This window comes from Coregonus clupeaformis, chromosome 16, assembly GCF_020615455.1.
Source record: "Coregonus clupeaformis isolate EN_2021a chromosome 16, ASM2061545v1, whole genome shotgun sequence".
Classification (NCBI taxonomy): Eukaryota; Metazoa; Chordata; class Actinopteri; order Salmoniformes; family Salmonidae; genus Coregonus; species Coregonus clupeaformis.
In genome coordinates this window covers 40,038,879-40,062,583 of record NC_059207.1, presented here as the reverse complement: position 1 = coordinate 40,062,583, position 23,705 = coordinate 40,038,879, and the positions used below count along the sequence as shown (strand labels likewise).

The window sequence follows — 23,705 nt, the reverse complement described above, 5'->3', positions numbered from 1 at the left end:
GGACATTAGAAACCATCTGATATATTGTGTCAATTTGAGAGTTAAAAATAACACCACAATGTATTTCGGTAATAATTATTTATTTTAGTTAAGTTTACGCAGACATCGTGTTAAATGGTCCAGAAAAATGTAACTAACATTTTGGGTCCCTTGTGACAGATGCACAGAGGTAAACATAATATAATAGAGAAGAGTAAACTGTTTGGGGAGTGTGGTCCAGTAACAGAGTAATGAATTGAGGGAAGAGACTGGTCCCAGTGTGTGAGGTGGTCTGAGGGAGAGATCACTCTTCGCGTCCCTCATAGCCATCAGGGAGGGCATTCACTTCAGGGTTGTGGAACAGGCTCTTGTTGCCATCCCCCCAAGGGAAACGCTGGTGAGAGAAGAATCAAGTTAACATAATGGCAAACTAAATTAACAGGGGGCACATTAAACTGTCTAACTACTCTAGGCAAAATTAGACAATCCCAAAAAGTATAATCAAATAAATGTTTTGAAACAATAACTGTATTTAGTATCTAGGATACTTAAATAAAAAATTTAAAAAATCAGACCTTGCTGCGAATGCGAAGATGGCTGTAAGGGACAAACTCTGGCTCCACATGGTGTGCAGCATGGTGCTGCATCTTCAGGTACATGTTCAACATGCACACTGCAACTCCCGGAAGGGCAACCACAAAGGAGAGGATCTTCCATGTTCTAGCTGGAGAAGAAACAAAGAAAACCAAAAAATACATTGTTGTTTGATGAGTAACAATGGCTTTATTTACACTTAAGCCAGTTATAGTTAATACATTTGACCTTTATTTTCTGTTTGGACACATTGTGATGTGAGACATGTTGAAAACTAACATAGCTACTTTGATGTCACTGGAATGCTAAATCCGTAACTTTCCTTTGAATGTGTGCACAAGTGTACAAACCATTGAAATCCCAAGTATCTCAATCTCTGCACTTGTCAATGTCAAAGGCAACCACCAAAGTGCAACAGGTGCAGGTCATGTACTGTTGAGTTGCCATTTCCAAAGAGCCTCCTCTGACTTTGTTCATGTCTGATGTTAATAACTTGGCTAATCCAATCATGTATTTTTACAAATATAAACCATGATCACTGCGTGAGGCATTTGAAGTTTTGTGCCTGCTGAAGTACAGTTTACCGAGGTTCAGTATTGAGTATTTAACCACATTTGAACTACTGCACACAGGGTAGGTAACCCTGGTCCTGGAGTGCCAGATTTAACATTTTGCTGACCTGGGAGACCAGATGTGTAGAATTGAGCAAATTACTGTTGGTAAATAAGTTATTGGTTGAATAAGGTGTCATGCTAGGTTGACAAAGCCCTGCAGCACTCCAGGAACAAGGTTTCCTACCCCTGAACTAGGCCTAAATTGTGGTTGAAATTAGTGTACTCTCCTTTAATTCACTAAGGCTATATTAGCTTGCTAACTGACACCATGACATTGACACTGTTAATCACAATTGTGAAACTGATTTTAATAAATTGGTTTCTTCATTGCCTGCACATACTGAGTTAACGTTAGCTAGCTAAATCTGAGATGGGCCATTCAAACACACCAAATAACCTAGATAGATGTTTGGTAGGTTTGAAAACTGCATACACTATAACTAGCTCTTCTAGATAACTAACTGGTTAGTTACGATAGTCAACTTTTTTATTTAACCTTTATTTCAACAGGGAGTCATGTTGAGACCAAGGACAAGGTCTCTTCTGCAAATGAGCCCTAGCTAGCTAACTAGTCTAACATTGTGTTAATCCAGCCATCTGGCTAATATAGGATGGGGATTTAGCAATTGCCAACGATTCCTGTGTGTGTAGCTAGGTATGTGGTTGATTCCCAAATTCCTCTAACCTAGCTAGTTAGCTAACGTTATCGAAAACAGGAACTGTTATGCTGCCTCGCGCTAACTAGCTACGCGTTAGCTAGCAAGGTCACTAAACTACCACGTCCTCCAATAATATGTGTATGGTCTTATCATTAGTAAATCGTGTCGTTTGAGCAATGCTTGTGTGGCATTACCTGTTTGCTCTCCATGACCATGGGCCGCTGTGGCAGAGAGTTGACGACTCTGGATCAATGAGGACCGCAGGAGCGCTTGAGAAATTCTTCCGACCGCCGCCATTGTCACTGTCTTTCTGACCCGATCAGCAGATGAACGGAAGTGATGTAGGGGAAACGTGCTCTGCTTAAATCAACCACCATGCCACTTAGAGCTGAAGTCTGGAAAAAAAGAGGTCAAGCTGTTTTAAAGTAACTGTCCAGTGTTTCCAGATTTCTATTAAATATTATCTATAATTAAATACAATATTAGTGAAATACTTTTCTTTCCAAAAAATGGCAATAAAGTATGTTAAAAAGCACCTTTTTTGTGTTGGAATGGTTTGGGCGTACCCCAACAACAGAATGGTGTGGGCTTATACCAGTCATTAAAAATATGAATGCAAGTAGACCGCTGATTGGCCAGCTCATCCTCCTCATGAGGATGACATCATCAACAGTAACCATTTTTTAAACGTTCTGTTTGAGATACAAGTTTGAGGTGGGGTTTCTGAAGTATTTTCTTCCCCCTCCAATTTATGCTTTGGCCACAAATAGGAGTATAGCACAGGAGGTTGGTGGCAACTTAATTGGGGAGGACGGGCTCGTGGTAATGGCTGGAGCGGAATACGTGGAATGGTATCAAATATATCAAACACATGGTTTCCATGTGTTTGATGCTATTCCATTCGCTCTGTTCCGGCCATTATTATGAGCCGTCCTCCGCTCAGCAGCCTCCACTGGAGTATAGGATAAGTCAACAACATTATTTGGGTATGAGTTAACAGAATATTAACTTTTAAAAGTGAGATTTTCACTGGACAGTTACTTTAACTATACTTTTTGACAGTAGCCTACTAGCTGTAGCCCTATGCAGACTATGTGAGAAAATGACCCTAACCAACATTGTACCAGATTCTACAGTTTTGCATCTACAGTAAACTAAATCACCAAATACAGACCCAACTGTATGAACCGTATGGCAAATTCTACTCTGTCTGAATGAGTTCATAATAATCTTGACTTCTGATATAGCCTAGGCCTAGGCTATCAAATATTCTATATTGTTCTTTATATTAAGCTTGGATTGGCTGCTTCTCAGAATTCTTTGTTCAATATATGTAACAAACTCAGTGGGAGGACTAGACACAAACACAACTTTGAACCTTTGGTCAGAGACCAGAAGAAGACTGGACAGACTGATAGATCAGCTGAGAGGTGTTCACATTTCCATGAACATAACAGGAGGGAGGTAAGGGATATGTGCAGAGTGGGTGTCCGAGTTCCAAGATTTTGTTAGGTTTGTGTTTGGTAGTAGGCAGCCTAATCATTCTCACCATCATCAGATTCGCCTAAACATTTATGATATGTATGTAGCCTACAACATTTAGAACCTGGACTTTCATATCTAAACTTAATCACATAATTAAATACATTATTCTCTACTTTCCTCCAGTCTGTGTGTTGAGATTTAGATACACAATCATCATAGTGTCTGTATTTCATGAGATTGTGAGATGCATGTTTGCATAGAGACTATTGATTGAGAGGTTAATATTCAACTATTTAATCTATGACCTTAAAACACAAGAGCTCCTATCATCTAACTGTCTTTTAATTTGCTTTACTGTCCTGGCACAAATAAAATCACTACTACAGCACAGGTTCATTTGGATCATTTGAACTTGACATGCATTATGGATTACCAGCTATTATATCTCTAAATTGCAAATGTCTGGACGGGATGAGTGACATGTTTCATTTTGAGTCAGGGCATATTGCTGACAAAAGCATTACATACCTCAGTTCATTTTCAATGTGGAAATCTCTCCTCCAGAAATGGATTCCATTCAGTATGATCAATTTGGTAAGTCTGACATTGAGAGTAACCACAGTCGGAGGAAAATAATTCCACAAAGAGGTAAATTAATCTACAATAGGTTATCCATGGGACCAACACAGATTCAATATCTGTTTTGTGCCCTCATATTCCATATCATTTTCTCCATGTATATTATTTCAGGTATGCAGGGCAGGGTGGTTTAACTCCTGTATGGTGTCTTGGTGCTTCTCCTGTTGATACTACTGCTGATAACTGGACTTAAATGTAAGGCTTGCTTAATTATACTGATCATTTATCATTCAAGGGGGGGCAAGACAAATAAAATGGTATTGTTAAGCTCTCTATTTTATTTCCACCAATTGATAATTTAATATATATTTTTTTTAATCAACCCTGTCTCCATTTTCCTAAGTCTCTCTGTTAAACCAGGCGATAGTTGATGTCCATCTTTACCTTGAGTCCCTGAACAAGACTGTGATGAGTGCTTGTGCCACATCTTCCTCTTCCAGTTCAGGTACAGTGATGTTTAAAGGCTTTTATTACTAAAGGACTAATAAACCTCTGACTCTTGTTGAAGGATTATATATTTTATTAGACATATACACTCCCCTCTGTATTTATTTGGACAGTGAAGCTTTTAAATAAACCAAAAAATTGCCTCTATACTCCAGCATTTTGGATTTGAGATCAAATGTTTCATTTGTCCCCTTATACTGTATCTGAGGGTATTTTCATACATATTTGTTTCACCATTTAGAAATAAAAGCACTTTATGTATCTAGTCCCCCCATTTGAAGAATTCATAAGTATTTGGACAAATTCACTTCTAGTGTATTAAAGTAGTCAAAAGTTTAGTATTTGGTCCCATATTCCTGGCACGCTTGTGACTACAAACTTGTTGGATGCATTTGCAGTTTGTTTTGGTTGTGTTTCTGTTTAGGATTATGTTTTGCCCAATAAGAACTGAATGGCGAATAATGTATTGTGTCATTTTGGAGTCACTTTTATTATAAATAAGAATACAATATGTTTTGGAACACTTCTTTATTAATGTGGATGCTACCATGATTATGCATAATCATGAATGAATCGTGAATAATGATGTGTAAGAAAGTTACAGAGGCACAAAGATCATGCCTCCCCATAAATGTTAACCTTCCCTGTTATTGTAATGATAAGAGGTTAGCATGTCTACGGGGTATAATATTTGTGCGCCTGTAACTTTCTCACTCATCATTATTCACAATTCATTCAGGACAATCCTTAATCATGGTAGCATCCACATTAATGTAGAAGTGTTTAGAAACATATTCTATTCTTATTTACAATAAAAGTGACTCCAAAATGACAAAATACATTATTCACCATTCATCTTTAGTGAGCACAAAATAATCTGAAACACAACCAAAACAAACAGCAAATGGATTCAACAAGTTTGTAGAGTCACAAGCTTGATGTAATCATTGCGTGCTAGGAATATGGGACCAAATACTAAACGTTTGACTACTTTAATACACATATAAGTGAATTTGTTCCAATACTTTTGGTCCCCTAAAATCGGGGGACTATGTACAAAAAGTGCTGTAAATACCCTAAAATTACACAGTCTGCACTTTCAGACCATATCATTTCAAATCCAAAGTGCTGGAGTACAGAGCCAAAACAACAAAAAATGTGTCACTGTCCCAATACTTTTGGAGCTTACTGTATGTGCTATTCCATAGGGAGTGTCAGAACAATCACTACCATATGGAAGGGCATTATGATCACTTGTGGGAAAACAAAATGACATTTCAGAACTCCATTAGGCAGATCAAAGATTGCCCTATTGTTTCAGAAATAACCTGTTTCTATGTGTACATGGGGAATGTGTGTACTAAGCAAACATATGGAATTGTTTTAAAATGGTGATACCATGGATCATTTAGCTATAGAATTTTGAATTTTAGGACCCCTGTAGGTATAATATGTTTTGCTGTTGTTAATTATTTGATAAAATATTGAATTTGGCCTTTACTACTACAGCCCATAGAAACGCATTGAATAATCCATTCATAAATGGCAAAACAGACAGGCAAAAAATAAATCATAAGGAAGTGTCTGTCCTATATCTAGGAGATATAAGAAAGCTCAGGAAACATTTTTGTTTTTTGGACACATATTTAACCCCTTTCTGGCACAAAACTACCTACATACTTCCATTTCATTTTAAACCGGTACCAGGTTACCTTCAGATGAGTCCTGTGACACTTGTAGAGCAAAACAAGTCCCGTAGAGAAAAAATGGAGAACACCATCGTGTTCGTGAGTCTCCCCTTTCCACAGTGGGGTCATATTAGTTTGTAGCCCAAAACGGTTCTGACGCTACAGACAGAAGTTGGCACATCGGCGGTACCGACTTCAGACGAGTCGCTTAGGTCACTCGTTTTGCCCATTCTAACGTTCAATGGAACAGTAACTGAATGCCTCAATGCCTGTCTGCCTGCTTTATATAGCAAGCCACAGCCTCGTGACTCACTGTCTGTAGGAGCGAACCGTGAACGTGAACGTGAATAAACTGACCACTGAGTGTATATATAATTAGATAACATTGTAGAAGCATTATTCACTCTCCTCCTCCTGTCCCTTTCAGACCCAGCTACTATCAACCATGTCTATTATTATGAATTTCAAATTCCAGTGAGAGGTAAGTGACTTATTGGTAGATAAAGACCATCCCTATCCATTGTGCAAAACATTGTGTCCTCCTCAGGAACTTGTAGTGAAGACTGGTGGTCGTTCCAGGATAGCTGCTGCCTGGCATTAAAAAAAGGAAGCTCAGCTGGAACAGCTCAGAGGAAAAATGTATCAAGCTGGGAGCACAGCTGCTTGTTCTTAACAGTGAGGATGAGCTGGTAAGGCCAAGGAGGTGATGCAGTATTGGTCTCACATCAAGGGCTGTGGGCTATGTTAAATGTGCTCTATTTGTGCTGTTTAGGACTACATCTACCAAGTGATTGATGCAGGAGAGAGCTACTGGATTGGGCTTGTGGAGAGAACACAAGAGGGCCACTGGACCTGAGTGGCTTGAACTGACTACAAATCAACTCCAAAGTAAGGGAATACTGGGATGATGAGAATAGGGCAGAGGAGGCTGATGGGAAGTGCTATAGGAGAACAGGCTCAGTGTAATGACTGGAATGGAATCAATGGAATGGTACCAAACACAACTTAGACCCATGGGGCGGCGCACAATTGGCCCAGCGTCGTCCAGGGTAGGGGAGGGAATGGCTGGCAGGGAGGTAGCTCAGTTAGTAGAGCATGGCGTTTGCAATGCCAGGTTTGTGGGTTCGATTCCCATGGGGGGCCAGTATGAAAAAAATAAAATAATGTATGTACTCACTAACTGTAAGTCGCTCTGGATAAGAGCGTCTGCTAAATGACGTAAATGTAAATGTAAACTTGTTTGACTCCATTCCATTGATTCCATTCCAGCCATTACAAAGAGCCCATCCTCCTATAGCTTCTCCCACCAACCTCCTCTGGAGTAGGGATATAGTGTATTACATCCTAAAAACACAGTCATCAGACATTATAATAGGGAATATCCTTCCCTCTAATGTCTTTGCTCAGCTTCTGGGATAAAGGGCACCCAGACGACTGGGACGTTTGTGTGAATGGAGAGGACTGTGGACAGCTTCATAAAGGTCCACCCAGACGACGCAAGCTTTGGAATGATGCAGACTGCAACCTAACGTTCACTTACATCTGTGAGGCAAAGGGGAAATGAGAAACAGTAGACCCATGTTTGCCATTGACACATGAGCTGTAAACTATGCCAGTGCTGCCTCACTGATATAACATGACATTAGGATACAGGAGAAAGGATGGATTTCTTGCAGTGACTGTATACAACAATCACAAATTATGGTATTGAGCATAAGAAGCACACAGTGCATAACATTAGATTATTCATAGAATAATGTTTAATTAAAGCTTGGTATGTCAGAATTTAATAGCTTCCTTGGAGGTCTTTTCATCAGATATTTTTCCAGTTCAGCATCAACTCTATCTGTGGGTGTCTATGAATAGCAATAACCAACACAGAGGCACATATAGGATCATAACAGCTGGGATTGATTTCAAGAGAAGTTGGGCCACTGCAGGTTATGTCCTGGTTTCCAGTGCATTTCCATACTAGCAGTGCTCACTGGGAAGGTGCTCATGCTCTGGGTTGTACCCCGCCTTGTCAAAGCACATGGCTGCCTTTCTGTCACACTCGCAGATAAACATCTCACATGGATTGTTGTTTTCTGTATGACAGAGAGACAGAAGAAAAAGTAAGGAGGCAGGAGGGGAGGAAGAGGGAAAATTGAGAAAGAGAAGGATGGGTAATGGTAAATGGTTTTCAAGGGGGAAGGGAAATAGAACATCTCAAATTCAAAAGATGCAGAGGACTCGAACATCCTAAAGAGGGTACTGTTGCAGAATAAAAGTTATATTTTGACGAAGGGACTGTTTTTTAATCTTATAGTTATGCTGAACACACTCACCTTTGCAGGTGACAGTCTTAGAGGCTCTGTCACACTGGTAGCTGTATATTTCCGTGTAAGGGTTGTCAAAGATGGCCCAGCAATCCTCGTGCTGCATGGCATCAGAGTAGCACTGGTCATGAACCTGACAGCATCTGGAACACACAGAGGGCATCTGTTTCAATACAAGTATAATGACTGACTTCCTGTTAAAATGAATGTATATAGCCCCCCTCCCCCCCACACTGTATAACTCCCACCGTCCACCTACACAGTGTACACATCAACCTCCAGGTTCAAATTCATCCTCATCTTCTCAGATTCTTGCCGTGTTCATTACCCCTGACCCCGTCTTCCCCTACATGACTGCGTACCTGTCCAGATCATCCACAGGTGTGCCTGAGCCGCCCTTCCCACAGTAGCAGCCGTAGTCAGCGTAGTCCAGCACAGGCCAGCTGTCAGGGTTGACACAGACGATCATCCCTCTGAACTGCCAGAGTGCCCAGGGAGTGGGTTCATGCACCGCCAGCACTGAAACACACGAGAGGCCACGTCTCAGACAGACAGAGCACATTCAAATATCTACACCGGACATTACCATTTTTATATCAGAAATAAATAAAAACTTAAATGAATCACTGAAATGGAACCATATAGCATCATGGTTGAACTGGGCAACGTCACATTCTAGACAACTGACTGGTTTGCCCTTATGGCATAATGTAAATGTATTTTGCATAACCAGCTGTGAGTCAAATATTTTGCAGTGCACATTGACTTGACTGAAGGAATATTTTCAGAAAAGAAAGCTATGACAGGATGACTGGACACTGTCATTACACTGTACACTGCTCTGTTACTAAAAAGTATAGTCAGCATCAAAGCTCTGTTTCAACATACAGTGTAATTAATAATACTTACAGACTGGCAGACAGAAGGCTAACAGCAGCAGAGTGTGAGAAGACCTCATTTTGGTGATGAAGAGTATCACTGATCTGGAACGCAACTGATTTATATAGATTCATGGCCTTGAGGGGCAGGCTTTGGATGATTAGATAGGGCGAGATACACTGTGCACAGTAGACTGCACACTTATAGATCTGTGTATAGTGATAAAGGTGCATTGAATCACATTTCAATAACGGTTACATGTTAAAAAAATTATTATTATTATTTAACCAGGTTAATCTCACTGATTAAAAATCTATTTTTCAAGAGCGACAGGATAATATGAAGAGAGACAGGAGACTCATTAAGTCATTGTACAAGGCTTGACTGCAGTTGTGGAATCGAAATGTGTGGGAATTTAAGCAAGTGTTTTGTCATTTACACAGCTGTCCGCTGGAATGTACTTTGGAAAGACATTATGGGAAAGGCTAAATTTACCTTTCATGGTATTAGCAATTGATATGATATAGAGGACAATGCTGGTATTTTAACCCTAACAATGACTGCTTTAAGAAAGCAATATAACATAAGAGGAAAAATGACAAATCTGTCTAATTTGATTGGATATACCATAGGGAATTAAAATATTTATTTAATCCAGCCATAAAACATCCACCAGCCAATATTTCAGTTAGGATTTTACTTACTTAAACTCTGCTTTATAGACCCGAGGCTGGTATTACTCAGCAGCCCCCAACAGCATAACATATCCTCTGTCATTTTAGTGTCATGTAGAAATCACATTCAACCTGTGTTTTCAATTATGTGTCATATCTCATATGTTTCTGTTTTGAATTTGTATCAGTGAAAGCAGTAGCAATCCTGGGTAAACCAGTTTAGCACCTGAGGAAAGTATTTGAGCCAAGATATCGTTCAGATTCCTGGCTGTATGACAACTCCTCCCAATTTACCTCTCATTTTATCAATTGTTCTCTTTAGCCTCCCTTCATCTTATTTAAGAGGAGGTAACGTTGGTGTATCCCCTCAATGTTTCTTCTGTCATGCATCCCAAAGCATTCCTGTTGCTGCTGACTGGTAAGCCTGTCACATTTTAATATTGATTCGAAACTTGTTGTCCCCTTTTTCACTTGCCTAAGAATATACATACAGTCTGAGATGATTTCCGATAGAACAATATTAATGTGTGCCCTCTGTAACTATGTTATTTGGAACCTCAATGTCAGGAATATGTGCAATAGTGTGACTGATGGCTTCACCTCCCTCCTCTGCCAGCATACGCAGCCCATGGTTCACTGCAGCCCCAGGCTCTGTGGCAATTTGGCAGAATGATCACGTGCACCCAGCCTGATGTCAACCCATTAATGTACAATAACTATGGCTGTTGGTGTGGCTTGGGGGGGACTGGGACTCCCAGGGATGACACTGATAGGTAACTGAATTTCATTCAACTTGTGTTGGACATTACATTTACATTTTAGTCATTTAGCAGACGCTCTTATCCAGAGCGACTTTACAGTTAGTGAGTGCATACATTTTCATACTGGCCCCCCGTGGGAAATGAACCCGCAACCCTGGCGTTGCAAGCGCCATGCTCTACCAACTGAGCTACAGGGGACATCATGACCAGGTTTTTGTGTGCATCTCAGAAAACTCATTACTTTCTTCTCTTCACTCTCAGGTGTTGTGAGGTCCACGACCTCTGCTATCAAGCGAGCAGGCATCTTCCAGAGTGCCGTCCCGTCATTGACGTCCCTTACATCAAGGTGTACATATTCTCTTGCACAAATGGGGAGGTCTCCTGTTCAGGTAACAACTGAACTGTAGAAACAAAATAATTTGCGGACATACATTTGCAATAAACTATACAATCTTCCCAAGCTCTATGATATTGTCAGATGCAATGATGTTTTGAAGTAAGGTGAGGTTTCAGCTTTGTCTGATTATAACTGCTCCTAATGTTTATCATGAGCCTAAACCTGTGTCCTCACGCCTCAGCTTCCAACGATGTGTGCCAGGCCTCAGTGTGCGAGTGTGACCGAGTCGCCGCCAACTGCTTCGCCCAGTCCACCTACAACCCTGAGAACAAGAACCTGGACCCCAAAACCCACTGTGTCACCTGAGCCAAGACAAATCCTCTGGAAGCAACACAAACATCTGAAACTACAGAGCTATTCACAACTGTAGATTCACAGAATGTTTGTGAATCCTGTTTCATGGATGTGTGTCATGTTTGCTGGAATGGAATTTATTGTGCCAACAAAATTGTTGACCTGATTAAATGTTTGAATGGCATTCTTTTGAGTATGTGTTTGTTAGTTCTGCATTTGTATTTAACGCATATAATTCTGTGTAAGTAGTAACTGGAGAAAGTATTCACACCCCTTTACTTTTTCCAAATTGTGTTACGTTACAGCCTTGTTCCAAAATGGAATATAATAGGTAATAATGACAAAGCGAAAACAGGTTTTTAATTTACACTAAATAAAAACACAGAAATACCTTATTTACATAAGTATTCAGACGCTTTGCTATGAGACGCGAAATTGAGCTCAGGTGCATCCTGTTTCCATTGATCATCCGTGAGATGTTTCTACAACTTGGAGTCCACCTGTGGTAAATTATATTATTTGGACATGATTTGGAAAGGCACACACCTGTCTATATAAAATCCCACATTTGACTGTGCATGTCAGAGCAAAAACCAAGCCATGAGGTCGAAGGAATTGTCCGTAGAGCTACAAGACAGCATTGTGTCGAGGCACAGATCTGGGGAAGGGTACCCAAAAATGTCTCCAGCATTGAAGGTTCCCAAGAACACAGTGGCTTCCATCATTCTTAAATGAAGAAGTTTGGAACCACCAGGACTCTTTCTAGAGCTGGCCACCCGGCCAAACTGAGCAATCGGGGGAGAAAGGCCTTGGTCAGTGAGGTGACCAAGAACCCAATGGTCACTCTGACAGAGCTCCAGAGTTCCTCTGTGGAGATGGGAGAACCTTCCAGAAGGACAACCATCTCTGCAGCACTCCACCAATCAGGCCTTTATGGTAGAGTGGCCCGACGGAAGCCACTCCTCAGTAAAAGGCCCGCTTGGAGTTTGCCAAAAGGCACCTAAAGGACTCTCAGACCATGAGAAACAAGATTTTCTAGTCTGATGAAACCAAGATTGAACTCTTTGGCCTGAATGCCAAGCGTCACGACTGGAGGAAACCTGGCACCATCCCTACGGTGAAGCATGGTGGTGGCAGCATCATGCTGTGGGGATGTTTTTTAGTGGCAGGGACTGAGACTAGTCAGGATTGAGGGAAAGATGAATGGAGCAAAGTACAGAGACATCCTTGATGAAAACCTGCTCTAGAGCGCTCAGGACCTCAGACTGGGGCGAAGGTTCACCTTCCAACAAGACAACGACCCTAAGCACACAGCCAAGACAACGCAGGAGTGGCTTCTGACAAGTCTCTGATTGTGGCCCAGCCCGAACCCATACTTGAACCCGATCGAACATCTCTGGAGAGACCTGAAAATAGCTGTGCAGCGACGCTCCCCATTCATCCTGACAGAGCTTGAGAGGATCTGCGGAGAAGAATGGGAGAAACTCCCCAAATACAGGTGTGCCAAGCTTGTAGCGTCATACCCAAGAAGACTCGAGGCTGTAATTGCTGCCAAAGGTGCTTCAACAAAGTACTGAGTAAAGGGTCTGAATACTTATGTAAATGTGATAATTTTTTGTGTGTGCAAAAATTTCTAAAAACCTGTTTTTGCATTGTTATTTTGGGGTATTCTGTGTAGATTGATGGGGAAAACTATTTAATCAATTTTACAATAACGCTGTAACATAACAACATGTGGAAAAAGTCAAGGGGTCTGAATACTTCCCGACTGCACTGTAATATAGTTATTGGGGAGTGTATGAGTGGAAGTGAGATCAAAAGGTATTAGATCAAGAATCAATATGCAAAAGCAGTCTAACAAGGTCATTTCTGGACTGATTCCAATAACTTTTTGTCCACACCGGTTTGTGTATTTATATGGCTAGCTTCCACTTTTTTGTGTAGTTTTGTAGCAGCTGGTTTTGTCTCACGATTACACAATGATACTTTTCCATTAACTAGCATGAAAAGTGTCTGTTTGGCAAATTCAGGTATTTTTCCATGAGCTAAAATGAAGATATCTGAAGGGAAAATTTTAGCTCTGTGTCAACTAATAAAGCTCAAGTGGTCATTATATTTACAATTAACCTGAGATATCAGAGAGAAGTTTAATCATCGATATAAAAACACAGAATTATACAATAATATAATTGAAAACGTTTCTAGGCAGGAAGCACATGGATGGCATGATTATATCGGCTTGTACAGAAGTGTGGTCACATACTTCTTTTTGTAGCGGTGGGTTGCGCTAAGAACCATCACCCCATCCTGAAAGAAAATAAAATAGACATGGATCAGGCATGGATGTCTTGAGACGCAGAGTTGAGGTCTATTTAACACTGGATTTGAATTGCTCTATCCGTGTCAAATTCAACTGACAACAGGGAATGTAACTGACCCCATGTCTGCTGAGGTGGCTGGTCTAGTGAGGAAACATCTGAGTTGAGAGAAGCAATGATTTACCTTGATGGAGAGGGCATAGAGGTGGTTGAGCATCACATGGTTGGGCTCTGGAAGAAGGGCTGGGTCACACTGTTCAGGATATAGAAAACAAACAATTAGCACTAAGAAATTGACACCAATCAGAGAAAATAAAAACATATTTCCACCATCATGACTCCCAATGAAGATGTTCTCCAGCCTCTGAACCATCACTCACAGACACGCCAGTGTCCTTATTGAGCAGGACTTGCAGCAGGTGTGGTGGCAGGATGGGGGGGTTCTTGAGCTTGTCGCCCGTCTTGGTTATGTATGGGTCCTGCTGGTAGGGTCCCGGAGGGGAACTCGAGAGGTCTGAAATCACAGAGACACACAATGATTCAATGTGCAGTAAACCACCAGGTGAAATTAGGTACCTTCATTCATACAGTGCCTTCGGAAAGTATTCAGATCCCTTGACTTTATCCACATTTTGCTACGTTACAGCCTTATTCTAAAATGGATTACATTTTTTAAAAATCCTCAGCAATCTACACACAATACCCCATAATGACAAAGCGAAAACAAATTTATACAAAACAATTAAATAAACATATTTACATAAGTATTCAGACCCTTTGCTATGAGACTCGAAATTGAGCTTGGGTGCATCCTGTTTCCATTGACCATCCTTGAGATGTTTCTACAACTTGATTGGAGTCCACCTGTGGTAAATTCAATTGATTGGACATGATTTGGAAAAGCACACACCTGTCTATATAAGGTCCCACAGTTGAGAGTGCATGTCAGAGCAAAACCAAGCCATGAGGTCGAAAGAATTGTCCGTAGAGCGCCGAGACAGGATTGTGTCGAGGCTCAGATCTGGGGAAGGGTACCAAAAAATGTCTGAGGCATTGAAGTTCCCCAAGAACACAGTGGCCTCCATCATTCTTAAATAGAAGAAGTTTGGAACCACCAAGACTCTTCCTAGAGCTGGCCGCCCAGCCAAACTGAGCAATCGGGGGAGAAGGGCCTTGGTCAGGGAGGTGACCAAGAACACAATGGTCACTCTGACAGAGCTTTAGAGAGTTCCTCTGTGAAGATGGGAGAACCTTCTCTGCAGCACTCCACCAATCAGGCCTTTATGGTAGAGTGGCCAGACAGAAGCCACTCCTCTGTAAAAGGCACACGACAGCCTGCTTGGAGTTTGCCAAAAGGCACCTAAAGACTCTCAGACCATGAGAAACAAGATTCTCTGGTCTGATGAAACCAAGACTCAACTCTTTGGCCTGAATGCCAAGTGTCACGTCTGGAGGAAACCTGGCACCGTCCATACGGTGAAGCATGGTGGTGGCAGCATCATGCTGTGGGGATGTTTTTCAGCTGCAGGGACTGGGAGACTAGTCAGGATCGAGGCAAAGATTAACGGAGCAAAGTACAGAGAGATTCTTGATGAAAACCTGCTCCAGAGCGCTCAGGACCTCAGACTTGGGCGAACGTTCACCTTCCAACAGGACAACAACCCTAAGCACACAGCCAAGACAATGCAGGAGTGGCTTCGGGACAAGTCGCTAAATGTCCTTGAGTGGCCCAGCCAAAGCCCGGACTTGGACCCGATTGAACATCTCTGGAGACCTGAAAATGTGCAGCAACGCTCCCCATCCAACGTGACAGAGCTTGAGAGGATCTGTAGAGAAATGGGAGAAACTCCTCAAATAAAGGTGTGCCAAACTTGTAGCGTCATACCCAAGAAGACTCAAGGCTGTAATTGCTGCCAAAGGTGCTTCAACAAAGTACTGAGTAAAGGGTCTGAATACTTATGTAATTGTGATATTTCCGGGGGGGGGGTTTCTTCATACATTTGCACAAATTTCTAAAAACCTGTTTTTTGCTTTGTCATTGTGTGTAGATTGATGATAAAAAAAATAAAAAATATTTTAGAATAAGGCTGTAACCTAACAAAATGTGGAAAAAGTCAATGGGTCTGAATACTTCCGAAGGCAGTGTATATCATCAGAAGTGAAACTGCATTCATCACTAAATGGAGTTATTGGTAAAACACATGAATTATGATGGTAATCAAGCATCAGTACCTGACATGTCTGCACATTCCTGAGAATCAATCATGAGGGCATCAAACACCTCAAAGTCAGTCCTCTTCACCTGGATGACATTATTGACAGTGCCAGTTTTGGTCGTCAACACAGCCTGTGACGGATGAAATACAGTTGAAAGACTGAACACAGAGGGAATGGTATTATATCATTCAGACAGAGAGAGGGTTTGTACTCACCCCTGTCGGGTCGAGGGTCCACTGTCCATCTACACAGAACTTATACTGGTGCTCTCCCTCAGGCAAGTCCACAACCGCCGCAAAGTTGTTCTGGCTGGGTCATCAAAATAACACAATACAATCAATATTGAGCAGGAAACATCATTCAAATGTAAATCAGTATCAACTATTCACGTTTTGCCAAATTAAAGTGCTCTGTTCGGGTTTTCCCAAAACTGCTCACCTTTTGTTGAGGGGAATCTTGGTGGCCCAGTTGTTGAATGATCCAGACACAAAGACCTCTTTGCCAGCGCCTGTCCAACGGAACACAGTGGGCTTGGCCTGACTGGGACATTTACTGTCACTCTCAAGGTCCCGCTGCCAGGCTAGAAACTCCTGGATCTCCTGAGGAGCCTGGCACAATTGGACTCACATTAACACCATCACAAAAAGTTAGGTATAGCCTACCCTACAGCAACTTTAATATAAATCTGAATTAATTAACCCCTTTAGACTTCACTATCTATATGCTTTCTGTACCTTTTTATCCTCTCGGGTGTTAAAAAGGTCAGCATCATCTGTGCTGTCCATGAGGATCTTGGGCTGTGCGCCATCCTTGGCACCTTGTCCATCATCACGCTGATAGGGCCTCTCACCCTGACCAGCACTGGCCCGCTCACCACTGCTGCTGTTGTTGCCCATACTGACTCAGCAACAACCACTGCACTGACCATCATCAACACACAAGTATGAAAAAATTAACAGCAATAATTACATTTACATTTTAGTCATTTAGCAGACGCTCTTATCCAGAGCGACTTACAGTTAGTGAATACATATTTTTATTTTATTTTTTTATACTGGCCCCCCGTGGGAATCGAACCCACAACCCTGGCATTGCAAACGCCATGCTCTATCAACTGAGCTACATCCCTGCCAGCCATTCCCTCCCCTACCCTGGACGACGCTGGGCCAATTGTGCGCTGCCCATGAGTCTCCTGGTCGCGGCGGCTGCGACAGAGCCTGGATTCGAACCAGGATCTCTAGTGGCACAGTTAGCACTGCGATGCAGTGCCTTAGACCACTTAGACCACTGCGCCACTCAGGAGTATATTACCCACCCGCTCTGTTATATACAAGTAACATTGACATAATGTAATATATCTTATAATATCATCTGACATGTATATGACAGAAAATATTTTCAGAAACAGGTCTGGTTGAACATTTAGTCATTCTGAGCATTTCCTTCTTGATCCGGGTCGGACAGCATTCCTGTGTATATTAAGACACATGCACGGAGCCGGCGTGAGATATGGCTCGGAATGAGAAATGGGTTGTACCTCAATCCAGGAATGAGAAATGGGTTGTACTAAGAATTGCTAACAATCAAGAGGACAAAAACGGCAGTTTACTTCAAAACTAGCAGTCGTTCAATCTGCTCCGTGTAACAGTTGGGATAATGGAACAATTCGGAGTACAGCGTATTTCTCATCCCTGATTGAGGTAGGGGCCTTTGTTTTCCGAGCCATATCTCGCAAAGGCTCCACGGGTGTCTTAATATACACAGGGATGCTGTCTGACCGCAGTGCAGCTGTAAATAAGCAGCATCGGATCTGCTGGCTAATCCTCCACCAAAGCCTATTGTAGTTGATTAAGAAGTGGCCAAGACCAAAATGTAATCATTTGATAAAAGATCCCAGTCTCCTGACATGACCAAGACCCCTCCCCCAACACAAACTTGCTCGCAAAAACACAAACACCGGCAGACACACACTGACATTAGGTTTGCGTTTCCGTGCACAAACAAAAACCATATAGCATACTATATATATATACCATCTACGGCAAAAACTGCCTCGTTACTCAAACTTAAAAACACATCACTTCCGGAAGATCCATGCCAAAATAACATTGAAGTAGCCCTAATTGTTTTCACTTTTCTTACCGTCGTATAATTTCTGGAAATTCTAATACTGGGAATCTACGCTATTGTGTTTCCTATCGCCATTTCCCCCTGAATGGGTAAATTGTAACCTAACCCAAAACAGCCAGTATGGCTACACGAGCACACACCTCTTCCTGTTTTCTCGCATTCGAAGTCACGCCTGTCTCGGAATGATTTTTCAGACCATTGAGTAAGTTTCCATTTCAAAAACTAGTGTAACCTTTTCTAGGTCACAACAGACAACAATAGTCTGATTTAACAAACAAAATGTGAAGCTGGAGCAAATTTCAGCATTGGCCATGATGGATTCCTAGTTTAGAAAAAGGAAAGGTTCTGTGCCCGGTTTCCCAAAAGCATTTTATGCCTAATTGTGAATTTAGCCTTAACGTGGCAATCAGGAGTTTAAACAACAACACGTTAAGCCCCGCTCCTGTTTAGGTAAAAAGCTAAGGGATGGGGCTGGAGAAATGTAACAACTCTCAAATTCATAGACAGAGCTATGGATGCAAGGACTGACCATCCATGATATCAAAATTATAGTTTTAACCATGTTTTGAGGCTATATAGTGTTTGTTTACATTTACTTTGTTTACAGATATTGGATTAAAACAAGTTTATATTTTGGGTTCTGATGTGGTATGACAGTTAAACAACGCTCATGAGTTATTTATAAGTTATATTCTTCAATAATCAATGGGTAGGATACATATAATTAATTTATCATTAAGTCCAAAAATTGATGTAGCAAATGTTATGTAGGTTCCTGAACATACTTTGAGATACGTTTGCTCCGGTCGGTGGGTGTGTCGGGGTGTGGCTTGTAGCAATGAGTGACGTATTTAAAGGCAGCTGTGCATTTTGAGCCCACAACCAAACCCCTCCCCGTTTTTCAACTAGTTGTTCAGTACAGCACCGTTTCCGTTCATTTGAACGTTCTATTATGTTTGTATGTATTGAACGCAGCCCAGGGATGGGCAACAAGATTCAGCCTTGGGCCGATTTTTGTTGGAGCAAATGGTTGGAAAATAATTATAATAATTTGTACACTGCAAATTAAACTTATTTTTTTAAATTTTACCTTTATTTAACTAGGCAAGTCAGTTAAGAACACATTCTTAATTACAATGACGGCCTACACCGGCCAAACCCGGACGACGCTGGGCCAATTGTGCACCGCCCTATGGGACTCCCAATCACGGCCGGTTGTGATATAGCCTGGAATCGAACCAGGGAGTCTGTAGTGACGCCTCAAGCACTGAGATGCAGTGCCTTAGACCACTGCGCCACTCGACAACTAAACCAAAAAATAGATTGTATTTGAAAATAACAATAATTTCATACCTGGATTACATTGAGACATGATCACGTTCTCTTTTTTTATTTGTGTGAACACTTGGGAACAGATTTCCATTTTTATTTTTTTATTTTTTGCTGAATTCCTGGTGATTCTAGTAAATTAATGTTTAACCAAAAACAAAAATCTCCCCCACAAATTATTATTATTATTTGTTTTAATAAAAACTTTGGGGGCCCAAAAAAATTACTCGGCGGACAGATTTGGCCTGCGGGCCTCTTGTTGCCGACCCCTGCCATATAGCCTAGCCAGCCATACTGAATAGATCACATTTGACTCTTATTTTAACATTGAGTCAAGTTTTTGATAGCCTAAAATAAATAAATAAATATGGAAATGCTGTGCAAGTGGGGTTTACACTGATAAAACATTCTTGGCACTTATCAATCAAGTTTTAGAAGACTAATATCATGTGTCTGTCTCATGGAGATAGTTGGACGACGCAACATTGTATCTGTCCCATTATGGCGTCTCAGAGCATGGCCAGCACCGTTGAGGCCATCTTCATTTTGAAGTAGTACATTTTCTGCTTCTACGACTTCTATGAGTTCGTAAACAAACTGAAAGGGTGCATACTGGAGTGTGTTGTTTGAACAGGTATAAAGCCAAGGTTGGCGACTTACTGCCAACTGCAGTTATGAAATGTTTGCTTACAAGTATAATTAATTGGCTTATCCCTTCTGATGACCTGGATGGAATTTTGTGATCCTTCCTTAACCCATAGGAAGTCCCACCCAGCTGACTACTTCAAAATGGTGAAAGTCATCAATGGGGCTGCCCATGCTAAAACTGACTTTTGAGTCCTCTGTAGTCTGTCTACACATATGACTCCTGATGAAGATAACCTACGGTATCGCTGCTCAACCATTGCAGGTTGACTTATTCCTCTGATGCTTTCACACGGCTAACCAATTTCACAGTCTCACAACTGGGCCACGTGTACCCACTTAGATAAACACAGACTGGGGTGTGAAAAGCAGTCTTAGCAGGTGCTGCAGCTAAAGGTTTGTATCTGTATTTGTATTTTTTTAAACTTTACTTTAACAAGGGAGCACTGCACACAATCATACAAATGAACAAAATTGACAATTTACAGTTTTGACCCTCAGAGATAGGAAAACACAAGTGTTTTATAAAAAAAAGTTATTGGTTTGTGCATGGATTCAGTTTGTTGTGCACTGCTCAATGTTGAATCCTTAAATTCTTGTCTGAAATTAAATAAAAGTTTAATGATCATCATTCTCATCTTCACCATCGTCAACATTGTAATCATCACCACCATCGTATCATCCAAATAATCACTAAGTGATGTTGGGTTGTTGAAGGCATCTTTAAGGTACCAGCTGAGTGCCAGGCCTCTATTTATAGCCTTTAATGATGATATGATTACATATCAGAATACAGGATACTCCAGACTCTGCAGATTGCAAAGGGTGTGAAGGATACATGGGAATGTGGGACATGAGGCATGAGGGTGGAGTAAGGAAGGCAGTCAGCCAAACAAACATTTCACCCATCAGTGCCCTCAACCTTTGAAAAAAATCACTGTTGGCTTGCAGAGGCCCTCATGGTGTATGAATAAGTGCATATACTGTATGCTTGTGTATGTGTGTGTGTGCGTCTGTCTGTGAGAGATAGAGAGAGAGAGAGAGAGAGAGAGAGAGGTCAAGCAGGTAGAATGTCAAAATCAAAAGATAACTTTAAAATTGCACAACATTTATTGGAATACAACACACATATACAGTATGTTCTATACCACAAGTAGCTGAACATCCGTTTCAGTTCCATATTAAAAGTAAGAAAATATGAATATATAATAAATTTTACATTCATTTTTATAATTTTTCCATCAGGTGATAAAATAAAAGACAGAGCAGCTGTAAGACAACATCACCAAGCTATGATACGGGAGAACACCACAGGGTATGGCATGTACACTACCGTTCAGAAGTTTGGGGTCACTTAGAAATTTCCTTGTTTTCGAAAGAAAAGCAATTTTTTTGTCCATTAAAATAACATCAAATTGATCAGAAATACAGTGTAGACATTGTTAATGTTGTAAATGGCTATTGTAGCTGGAAACGGCTGATTTTTAATAGAATATCTACATAGGCGCACAGAGGCCCATTATCAGCAACCATCAGTCCAGTGTTCCAATGGCACGTTGGGTTTGCTAATCCAAGTTTATAATTTTAAAAGGCTAATTGATCATTAGAAAACCATTTTGCAATTATATTAGCACAACTGAAAACTGTTGTGCTGATTAAAGAAGAAATAAAACTGGCCTTCTTGAGAGTTTTGACCCCCACTCCCTTTAAGAGTGACACCTGGGAGCCAGAAATCTTTGTGATTGAAAGGGGGTCAAATACTTATTTCCCTCATTAAAATGCAAATCAATTTATGACATTTTTGACATGCGTTTTTCTGGATTTTTTTGTTGTTATTCTGTCTCTCACTGCTCAAATAAACCTACCATTAAAATTATAGACTGATCATTTCTTCGTCAGTGGGCAAACGTACAAAATCAGAAGGGGATCAAATACTTTTTTACCTCACTGTATTTTAATGGACAAAAAAACTGCTTTTCTTTCGAAAACAAGGACATTTCTAAGTGACCCCAAACTTTTGAACAGTAGTGTATGTATTGAACCCTATTTGTATTCAAATTTCATTAGGTTTATGCAAGCTCTCAGTGCATCAACAACTATTTGTCCTTTAAACAACCCTATATACAGTACCAGTCAAAAGTTTGGACACACCTACTCATTCAAGGGTTTTTCTTTATTTTTTCTATTTTCTACATTGTAGAATAATAGTGAAGACATCAAAACTATGAAATAACACATATGGAATAATGTAGTAACCAAAAAAGTGTTGAACAAATCTAAATATATTAGAGATTTTAGATTCTTCAAATAGCCACCCTTTGCCTTGATGACAGCTTTGCACACTCTTGGCATTCTCTCAACCAGCTTCATGAGGTAGTCACCTGGAATGCATTTCAATTAACAGGTGTGCCTTCTTAAAAGTCAATTTGTAGAATTTATTTCCTTCTTAATGCGTTTGAGCCAATCAGTTGTGTTGTGACAAGGTAGGGGGGGCATACAGAAGATAGCCCTATTTGGTAAAATACCAAGTCCATATTATGGCAAGAACAGCTCAAATAAGCAAAGAGAAACGTCGGTCCATCATTACTTTAAGACATGAAGGTCAGTCAATCCGGAAAATTTCAAGAACTTTGAAAGTTTCTTCAAGTGCAGTCGCAAAAACCATCAAGCGCTATGATGAAACTGGCTCTCATGAGGACCGCCACAGGAATGGAAGAGTTACCTCTGCTGCAGAGGGTAAATTCATTAGAGTTACCAGCCTCAGAAATTGCAGCCCAAATAAATGCTTCACAGAGTTCAAGTCACAGACACATCTCAACATCAACTGTTCAGACGGGACTGTGTGAATCAAGCCTTCATGGTCGAATTGCTGCAAAGAAACCACTACTAAAGGACACCAATAAGAAGAAGAGACCTGCTTGGGCCAAGAAACACGAGCAATGGACATTAGACCGGTGGAAATTTGTCCTTTGGTCTGGAGTCCAAAATGGAGATTTTTGGTTCCAACCGCTGTGTCTTTGTGAGACGCGGTGTGGGTGAACGGATGATCTCTGCATGTGTAGTTTCCACCGTAAAGCATGGAGGAGGAGGTGTTATGGTGCTTTGCTGGTGACACTGTCTGTGATTTATTTAGAATTCAAGGCACACTTAACCAGCATGACTACCACATCATTCTGCAGCAATACGCCATCCCATCTGGTTTGGGCTTAGTGGGACTATCATTTGTTTTTTAACAGGACATTGACCCAGGCGGTGTAAGGGCTATTTTACCAAGAAGGAGAGTGATGGAGTGCTGCATCAGATGACCTGGCCTCCACAATCCCCCGACCTCAACCCAATTGAGATGGTTTGGGATGAGTCGGACGGCAGAGTGAAGGAAAAGCAGCCAACAAGTGCTCAGCATATGTGTGAACTCCTTCAAGACTGTTGGTAAAGCATTCCAGGTGAAGCTGGTTGAGAGAATGCCAAGAGTGTGCAAAGCTGTCATCAAGGCAAAGGGTGGCTATTTGAAGAATCTCAAATATAAAATATATTTTGATTTGTTTAACACTTTTTTGGTTACTACATGATTCCATGTGTGTTATTTCATAGTTCTGATGTCTTCGCTATTATTCTACAATGTAGGAAATAGTAAAAAT

General features: G+C 41.0%; 4 protein-coding genes across 5 annotated transcripts; 1 reads left to right on the top strand and 3 right to left on the bottom strand.

The window, feature by feature from the left end:
• Positions 1 to 63: 63 nt before the first annotated feature.
• On the bottom strand, positions 64 to 2,178 carry LOC121584751 (cytochrome c oxidase subunit 6A, mitochondrial). The gene is made up of 3 exons (XM_041900836.2): positions 2,041 to 2,178; positions 555 to 703; positions 64 to 373 (listed from the first exon to the last, which is right to left on the bottom strand). Exons 1-3 carry the CDS (start codon positions 2,141 to 2,143, stop codon positions 284 to 286), a joined length of 342 nt encoding a protein of 113 aa, XP_041756770.1. The 5' UTR covers positions 2,144 to 2,178; the 3' UTR covers positions 64 to 283.
• A 1,468-nt stretch (positions 2,179 to 3,646) lies between these two features.
• On the top strand, positions 3,647 to 11,612 carry LOC121584753 (phospholipase A2, minor isoenzyme). Its single transcript, XM_041900839.2, has 9 exons — positions 3,647 to 3,925; positions 4,082 to 4,165; positions 4,314 to 4,415; positions 6,533 to 6,794; positions 6,878 to 6,993; positions 10,299 to 10,394; positions 10,593 to 10,749; positions 10,999 to 11,126; positions 11,316 to 11,612. The coding sequence occupies exons 6-9, from the start codon at positions 10,361 to 10,363 to the stop codon at positions 11,438 to 11,440; spliced, it is 444 nt and encodes a 147-aa protein (XP_041756773.1). The 5' UTR covers positions 3,647 to 3,925; positions 4,082 to 4,165; positions 4,314 to 4,415; positions 6,533 to 6,794; positions 6,878 to 6,993; positions 10,299 to 10,360; the 3' UTR covers positions 11,441 to 11,612.
• LOC121584752 (phospholipase A2) lies at positions 7,513 to 10,305 on the bottom strand. The gene is made up of 4 exons (XM_041900837.1): positions 9,333 to 10,305; positions 8,786 to 8,942; positions 8,433 to 8,566; positions 7,513 to 8,192 (listed from the first exon to the last, which is right to left on the bottom strand). The coding sequence occupies exons 1-4, from the start codon at positions 9,379 to 9,381 to the stop codon at positions 8,077 to 8,079; spliced, it is 456 nt and encodes a 151-aa protein (XP_041756771.1). The 5' UTR covers positions 9,382 to 10,305; the 3' UTR covers positions 7,513 to 8,076.
• A 1,944-nt stretch (positions 11,613 to 13,556) lies between the features above and the next one.
• Positions 13,557 to 18,226, bottom strand: LOC121584142 (5'-AMP-activated protein kinase subunit beta-1). 2 transcript variants are annotated; one of them, XM_041899980.2, is made up of 8 exons: positions 18,106 to 18,226; positions 16,698 to 16,883; positions 16,402 to 16,571; positions 16,179 to 16,272; positions 15,979 to 16,093; positions 14,127 to 14,260; positions 13,931 to 13,999; positions 13,557 to 13,735 (listed from the first exon to the last, which is right to left on the bottom strand). In XM_041899980.2, exons 2-8 carry the CDS (start codon positions 16,857 to 16,859, stop codon positions 13,658 to 13,660), a joined length of 822 nt encoding a protein of 273 aa, XP_041755914.1. In that variant the 5' UTR covers positions 16,860 to 16,883; positions 18,106 to 18,226; the 3' UTR covers positions 13,557 to 13,657. The 2 variants fall into 2 exon arrangements, with proteins under 2 accessions (XP_041755914.1, XP_041755913.1); XM_041899979.2 differs by having other exon boundaries at positions 16,698 to 16,878.
• Between the last annotated feature and the right edge of the window lie 5,479 nt (positions 18,227 to 23,705).

Bases quoted from the DNA above. Each gene is read 5' to 3' on its own strand.
- LOC121584751 (XM_041900836.2), bottom strand. From the start codon at position 2,143: ATGGCGGCGGTCGGAAGAATTTCTCAAGCGCTCCTGCGGTCCTCATTG. The intron at 704-2,040 runs GTAATGCCACAC...TTTCTTCTCCAG, and splicing joins TGGTCATGGAGAGCAAACAG to CTAGAACATGGAAGATCCTC. The intron at 374-554 runs GTCTGATTTTTT...TTCTCTCACCAG, and splicing joins ATCTTCGCATTCGCAGCAAG to CGTTTCCCTTGGGGGGATGG.
- LOC121584752 (XM_041900837.1), bottom strand. From the start codon at position 9,381: ATGAGGTCTTCTCACACTCTGCTGCTGTTAGCCTTCTGTCTGCCAGTC. The intron at 8,943-9,332 runs GTAAGTATTATT...CGTGTGTTTCAG, and splicing joins AGCCTTCTGTCTGCCAGTCT to TGCTGGCGGTGCATGAACCC. The intron at 8,193-8,432 runs GTGAGTGTGTTC...TCTGTCATACAG, and splicing joins TAAGACTGTCACCTGCAAAG to AAAACAACAATCCATGTGAG.
- LOC121584753 (XM_041900839.2), top strand. From the start codon at position 10,361: ATGCATCCCAAAGCATTCCTGTTGCTGCTGACTG. The intron at 10,395-10,592 runs GTAAGCCTGTCA...CTCCTCTGCCAG, and splicing joins ATTCCTGTTGCTGCTGACTG to CATACGCAGCCCATGGTTCA. The intron at 10,750-10,998 runs GTAACTGAATTT...CTTCACTCTCAG, and splicing joins CCCAGGGATGACACTGATAG to GTGTTGTGAGGTCCACGACC.
- LOC121584142 (XM_041899980.2), bottom strand. From the start codon at position 16,859: ATGGGCAACAACAGCAGCAGTGGTGAGCGGGCCAGTGCTGGTCAGGGT. The intron at 16,572-16,697 runs GTACAGAAAGCA...CAATTGTGCCAG, and splicing joins ACACCCGAGAGGATAAAAAG to GCTCCTCAGGAGATCCAGGA. The intron at 14,261-15,978 runs GTACTGATGCTT...CTGTGATTTCAG, and splicing joins GGAATGTGCAGACATGTCAG to ACCTCTCGAGTTCCCCTCCG.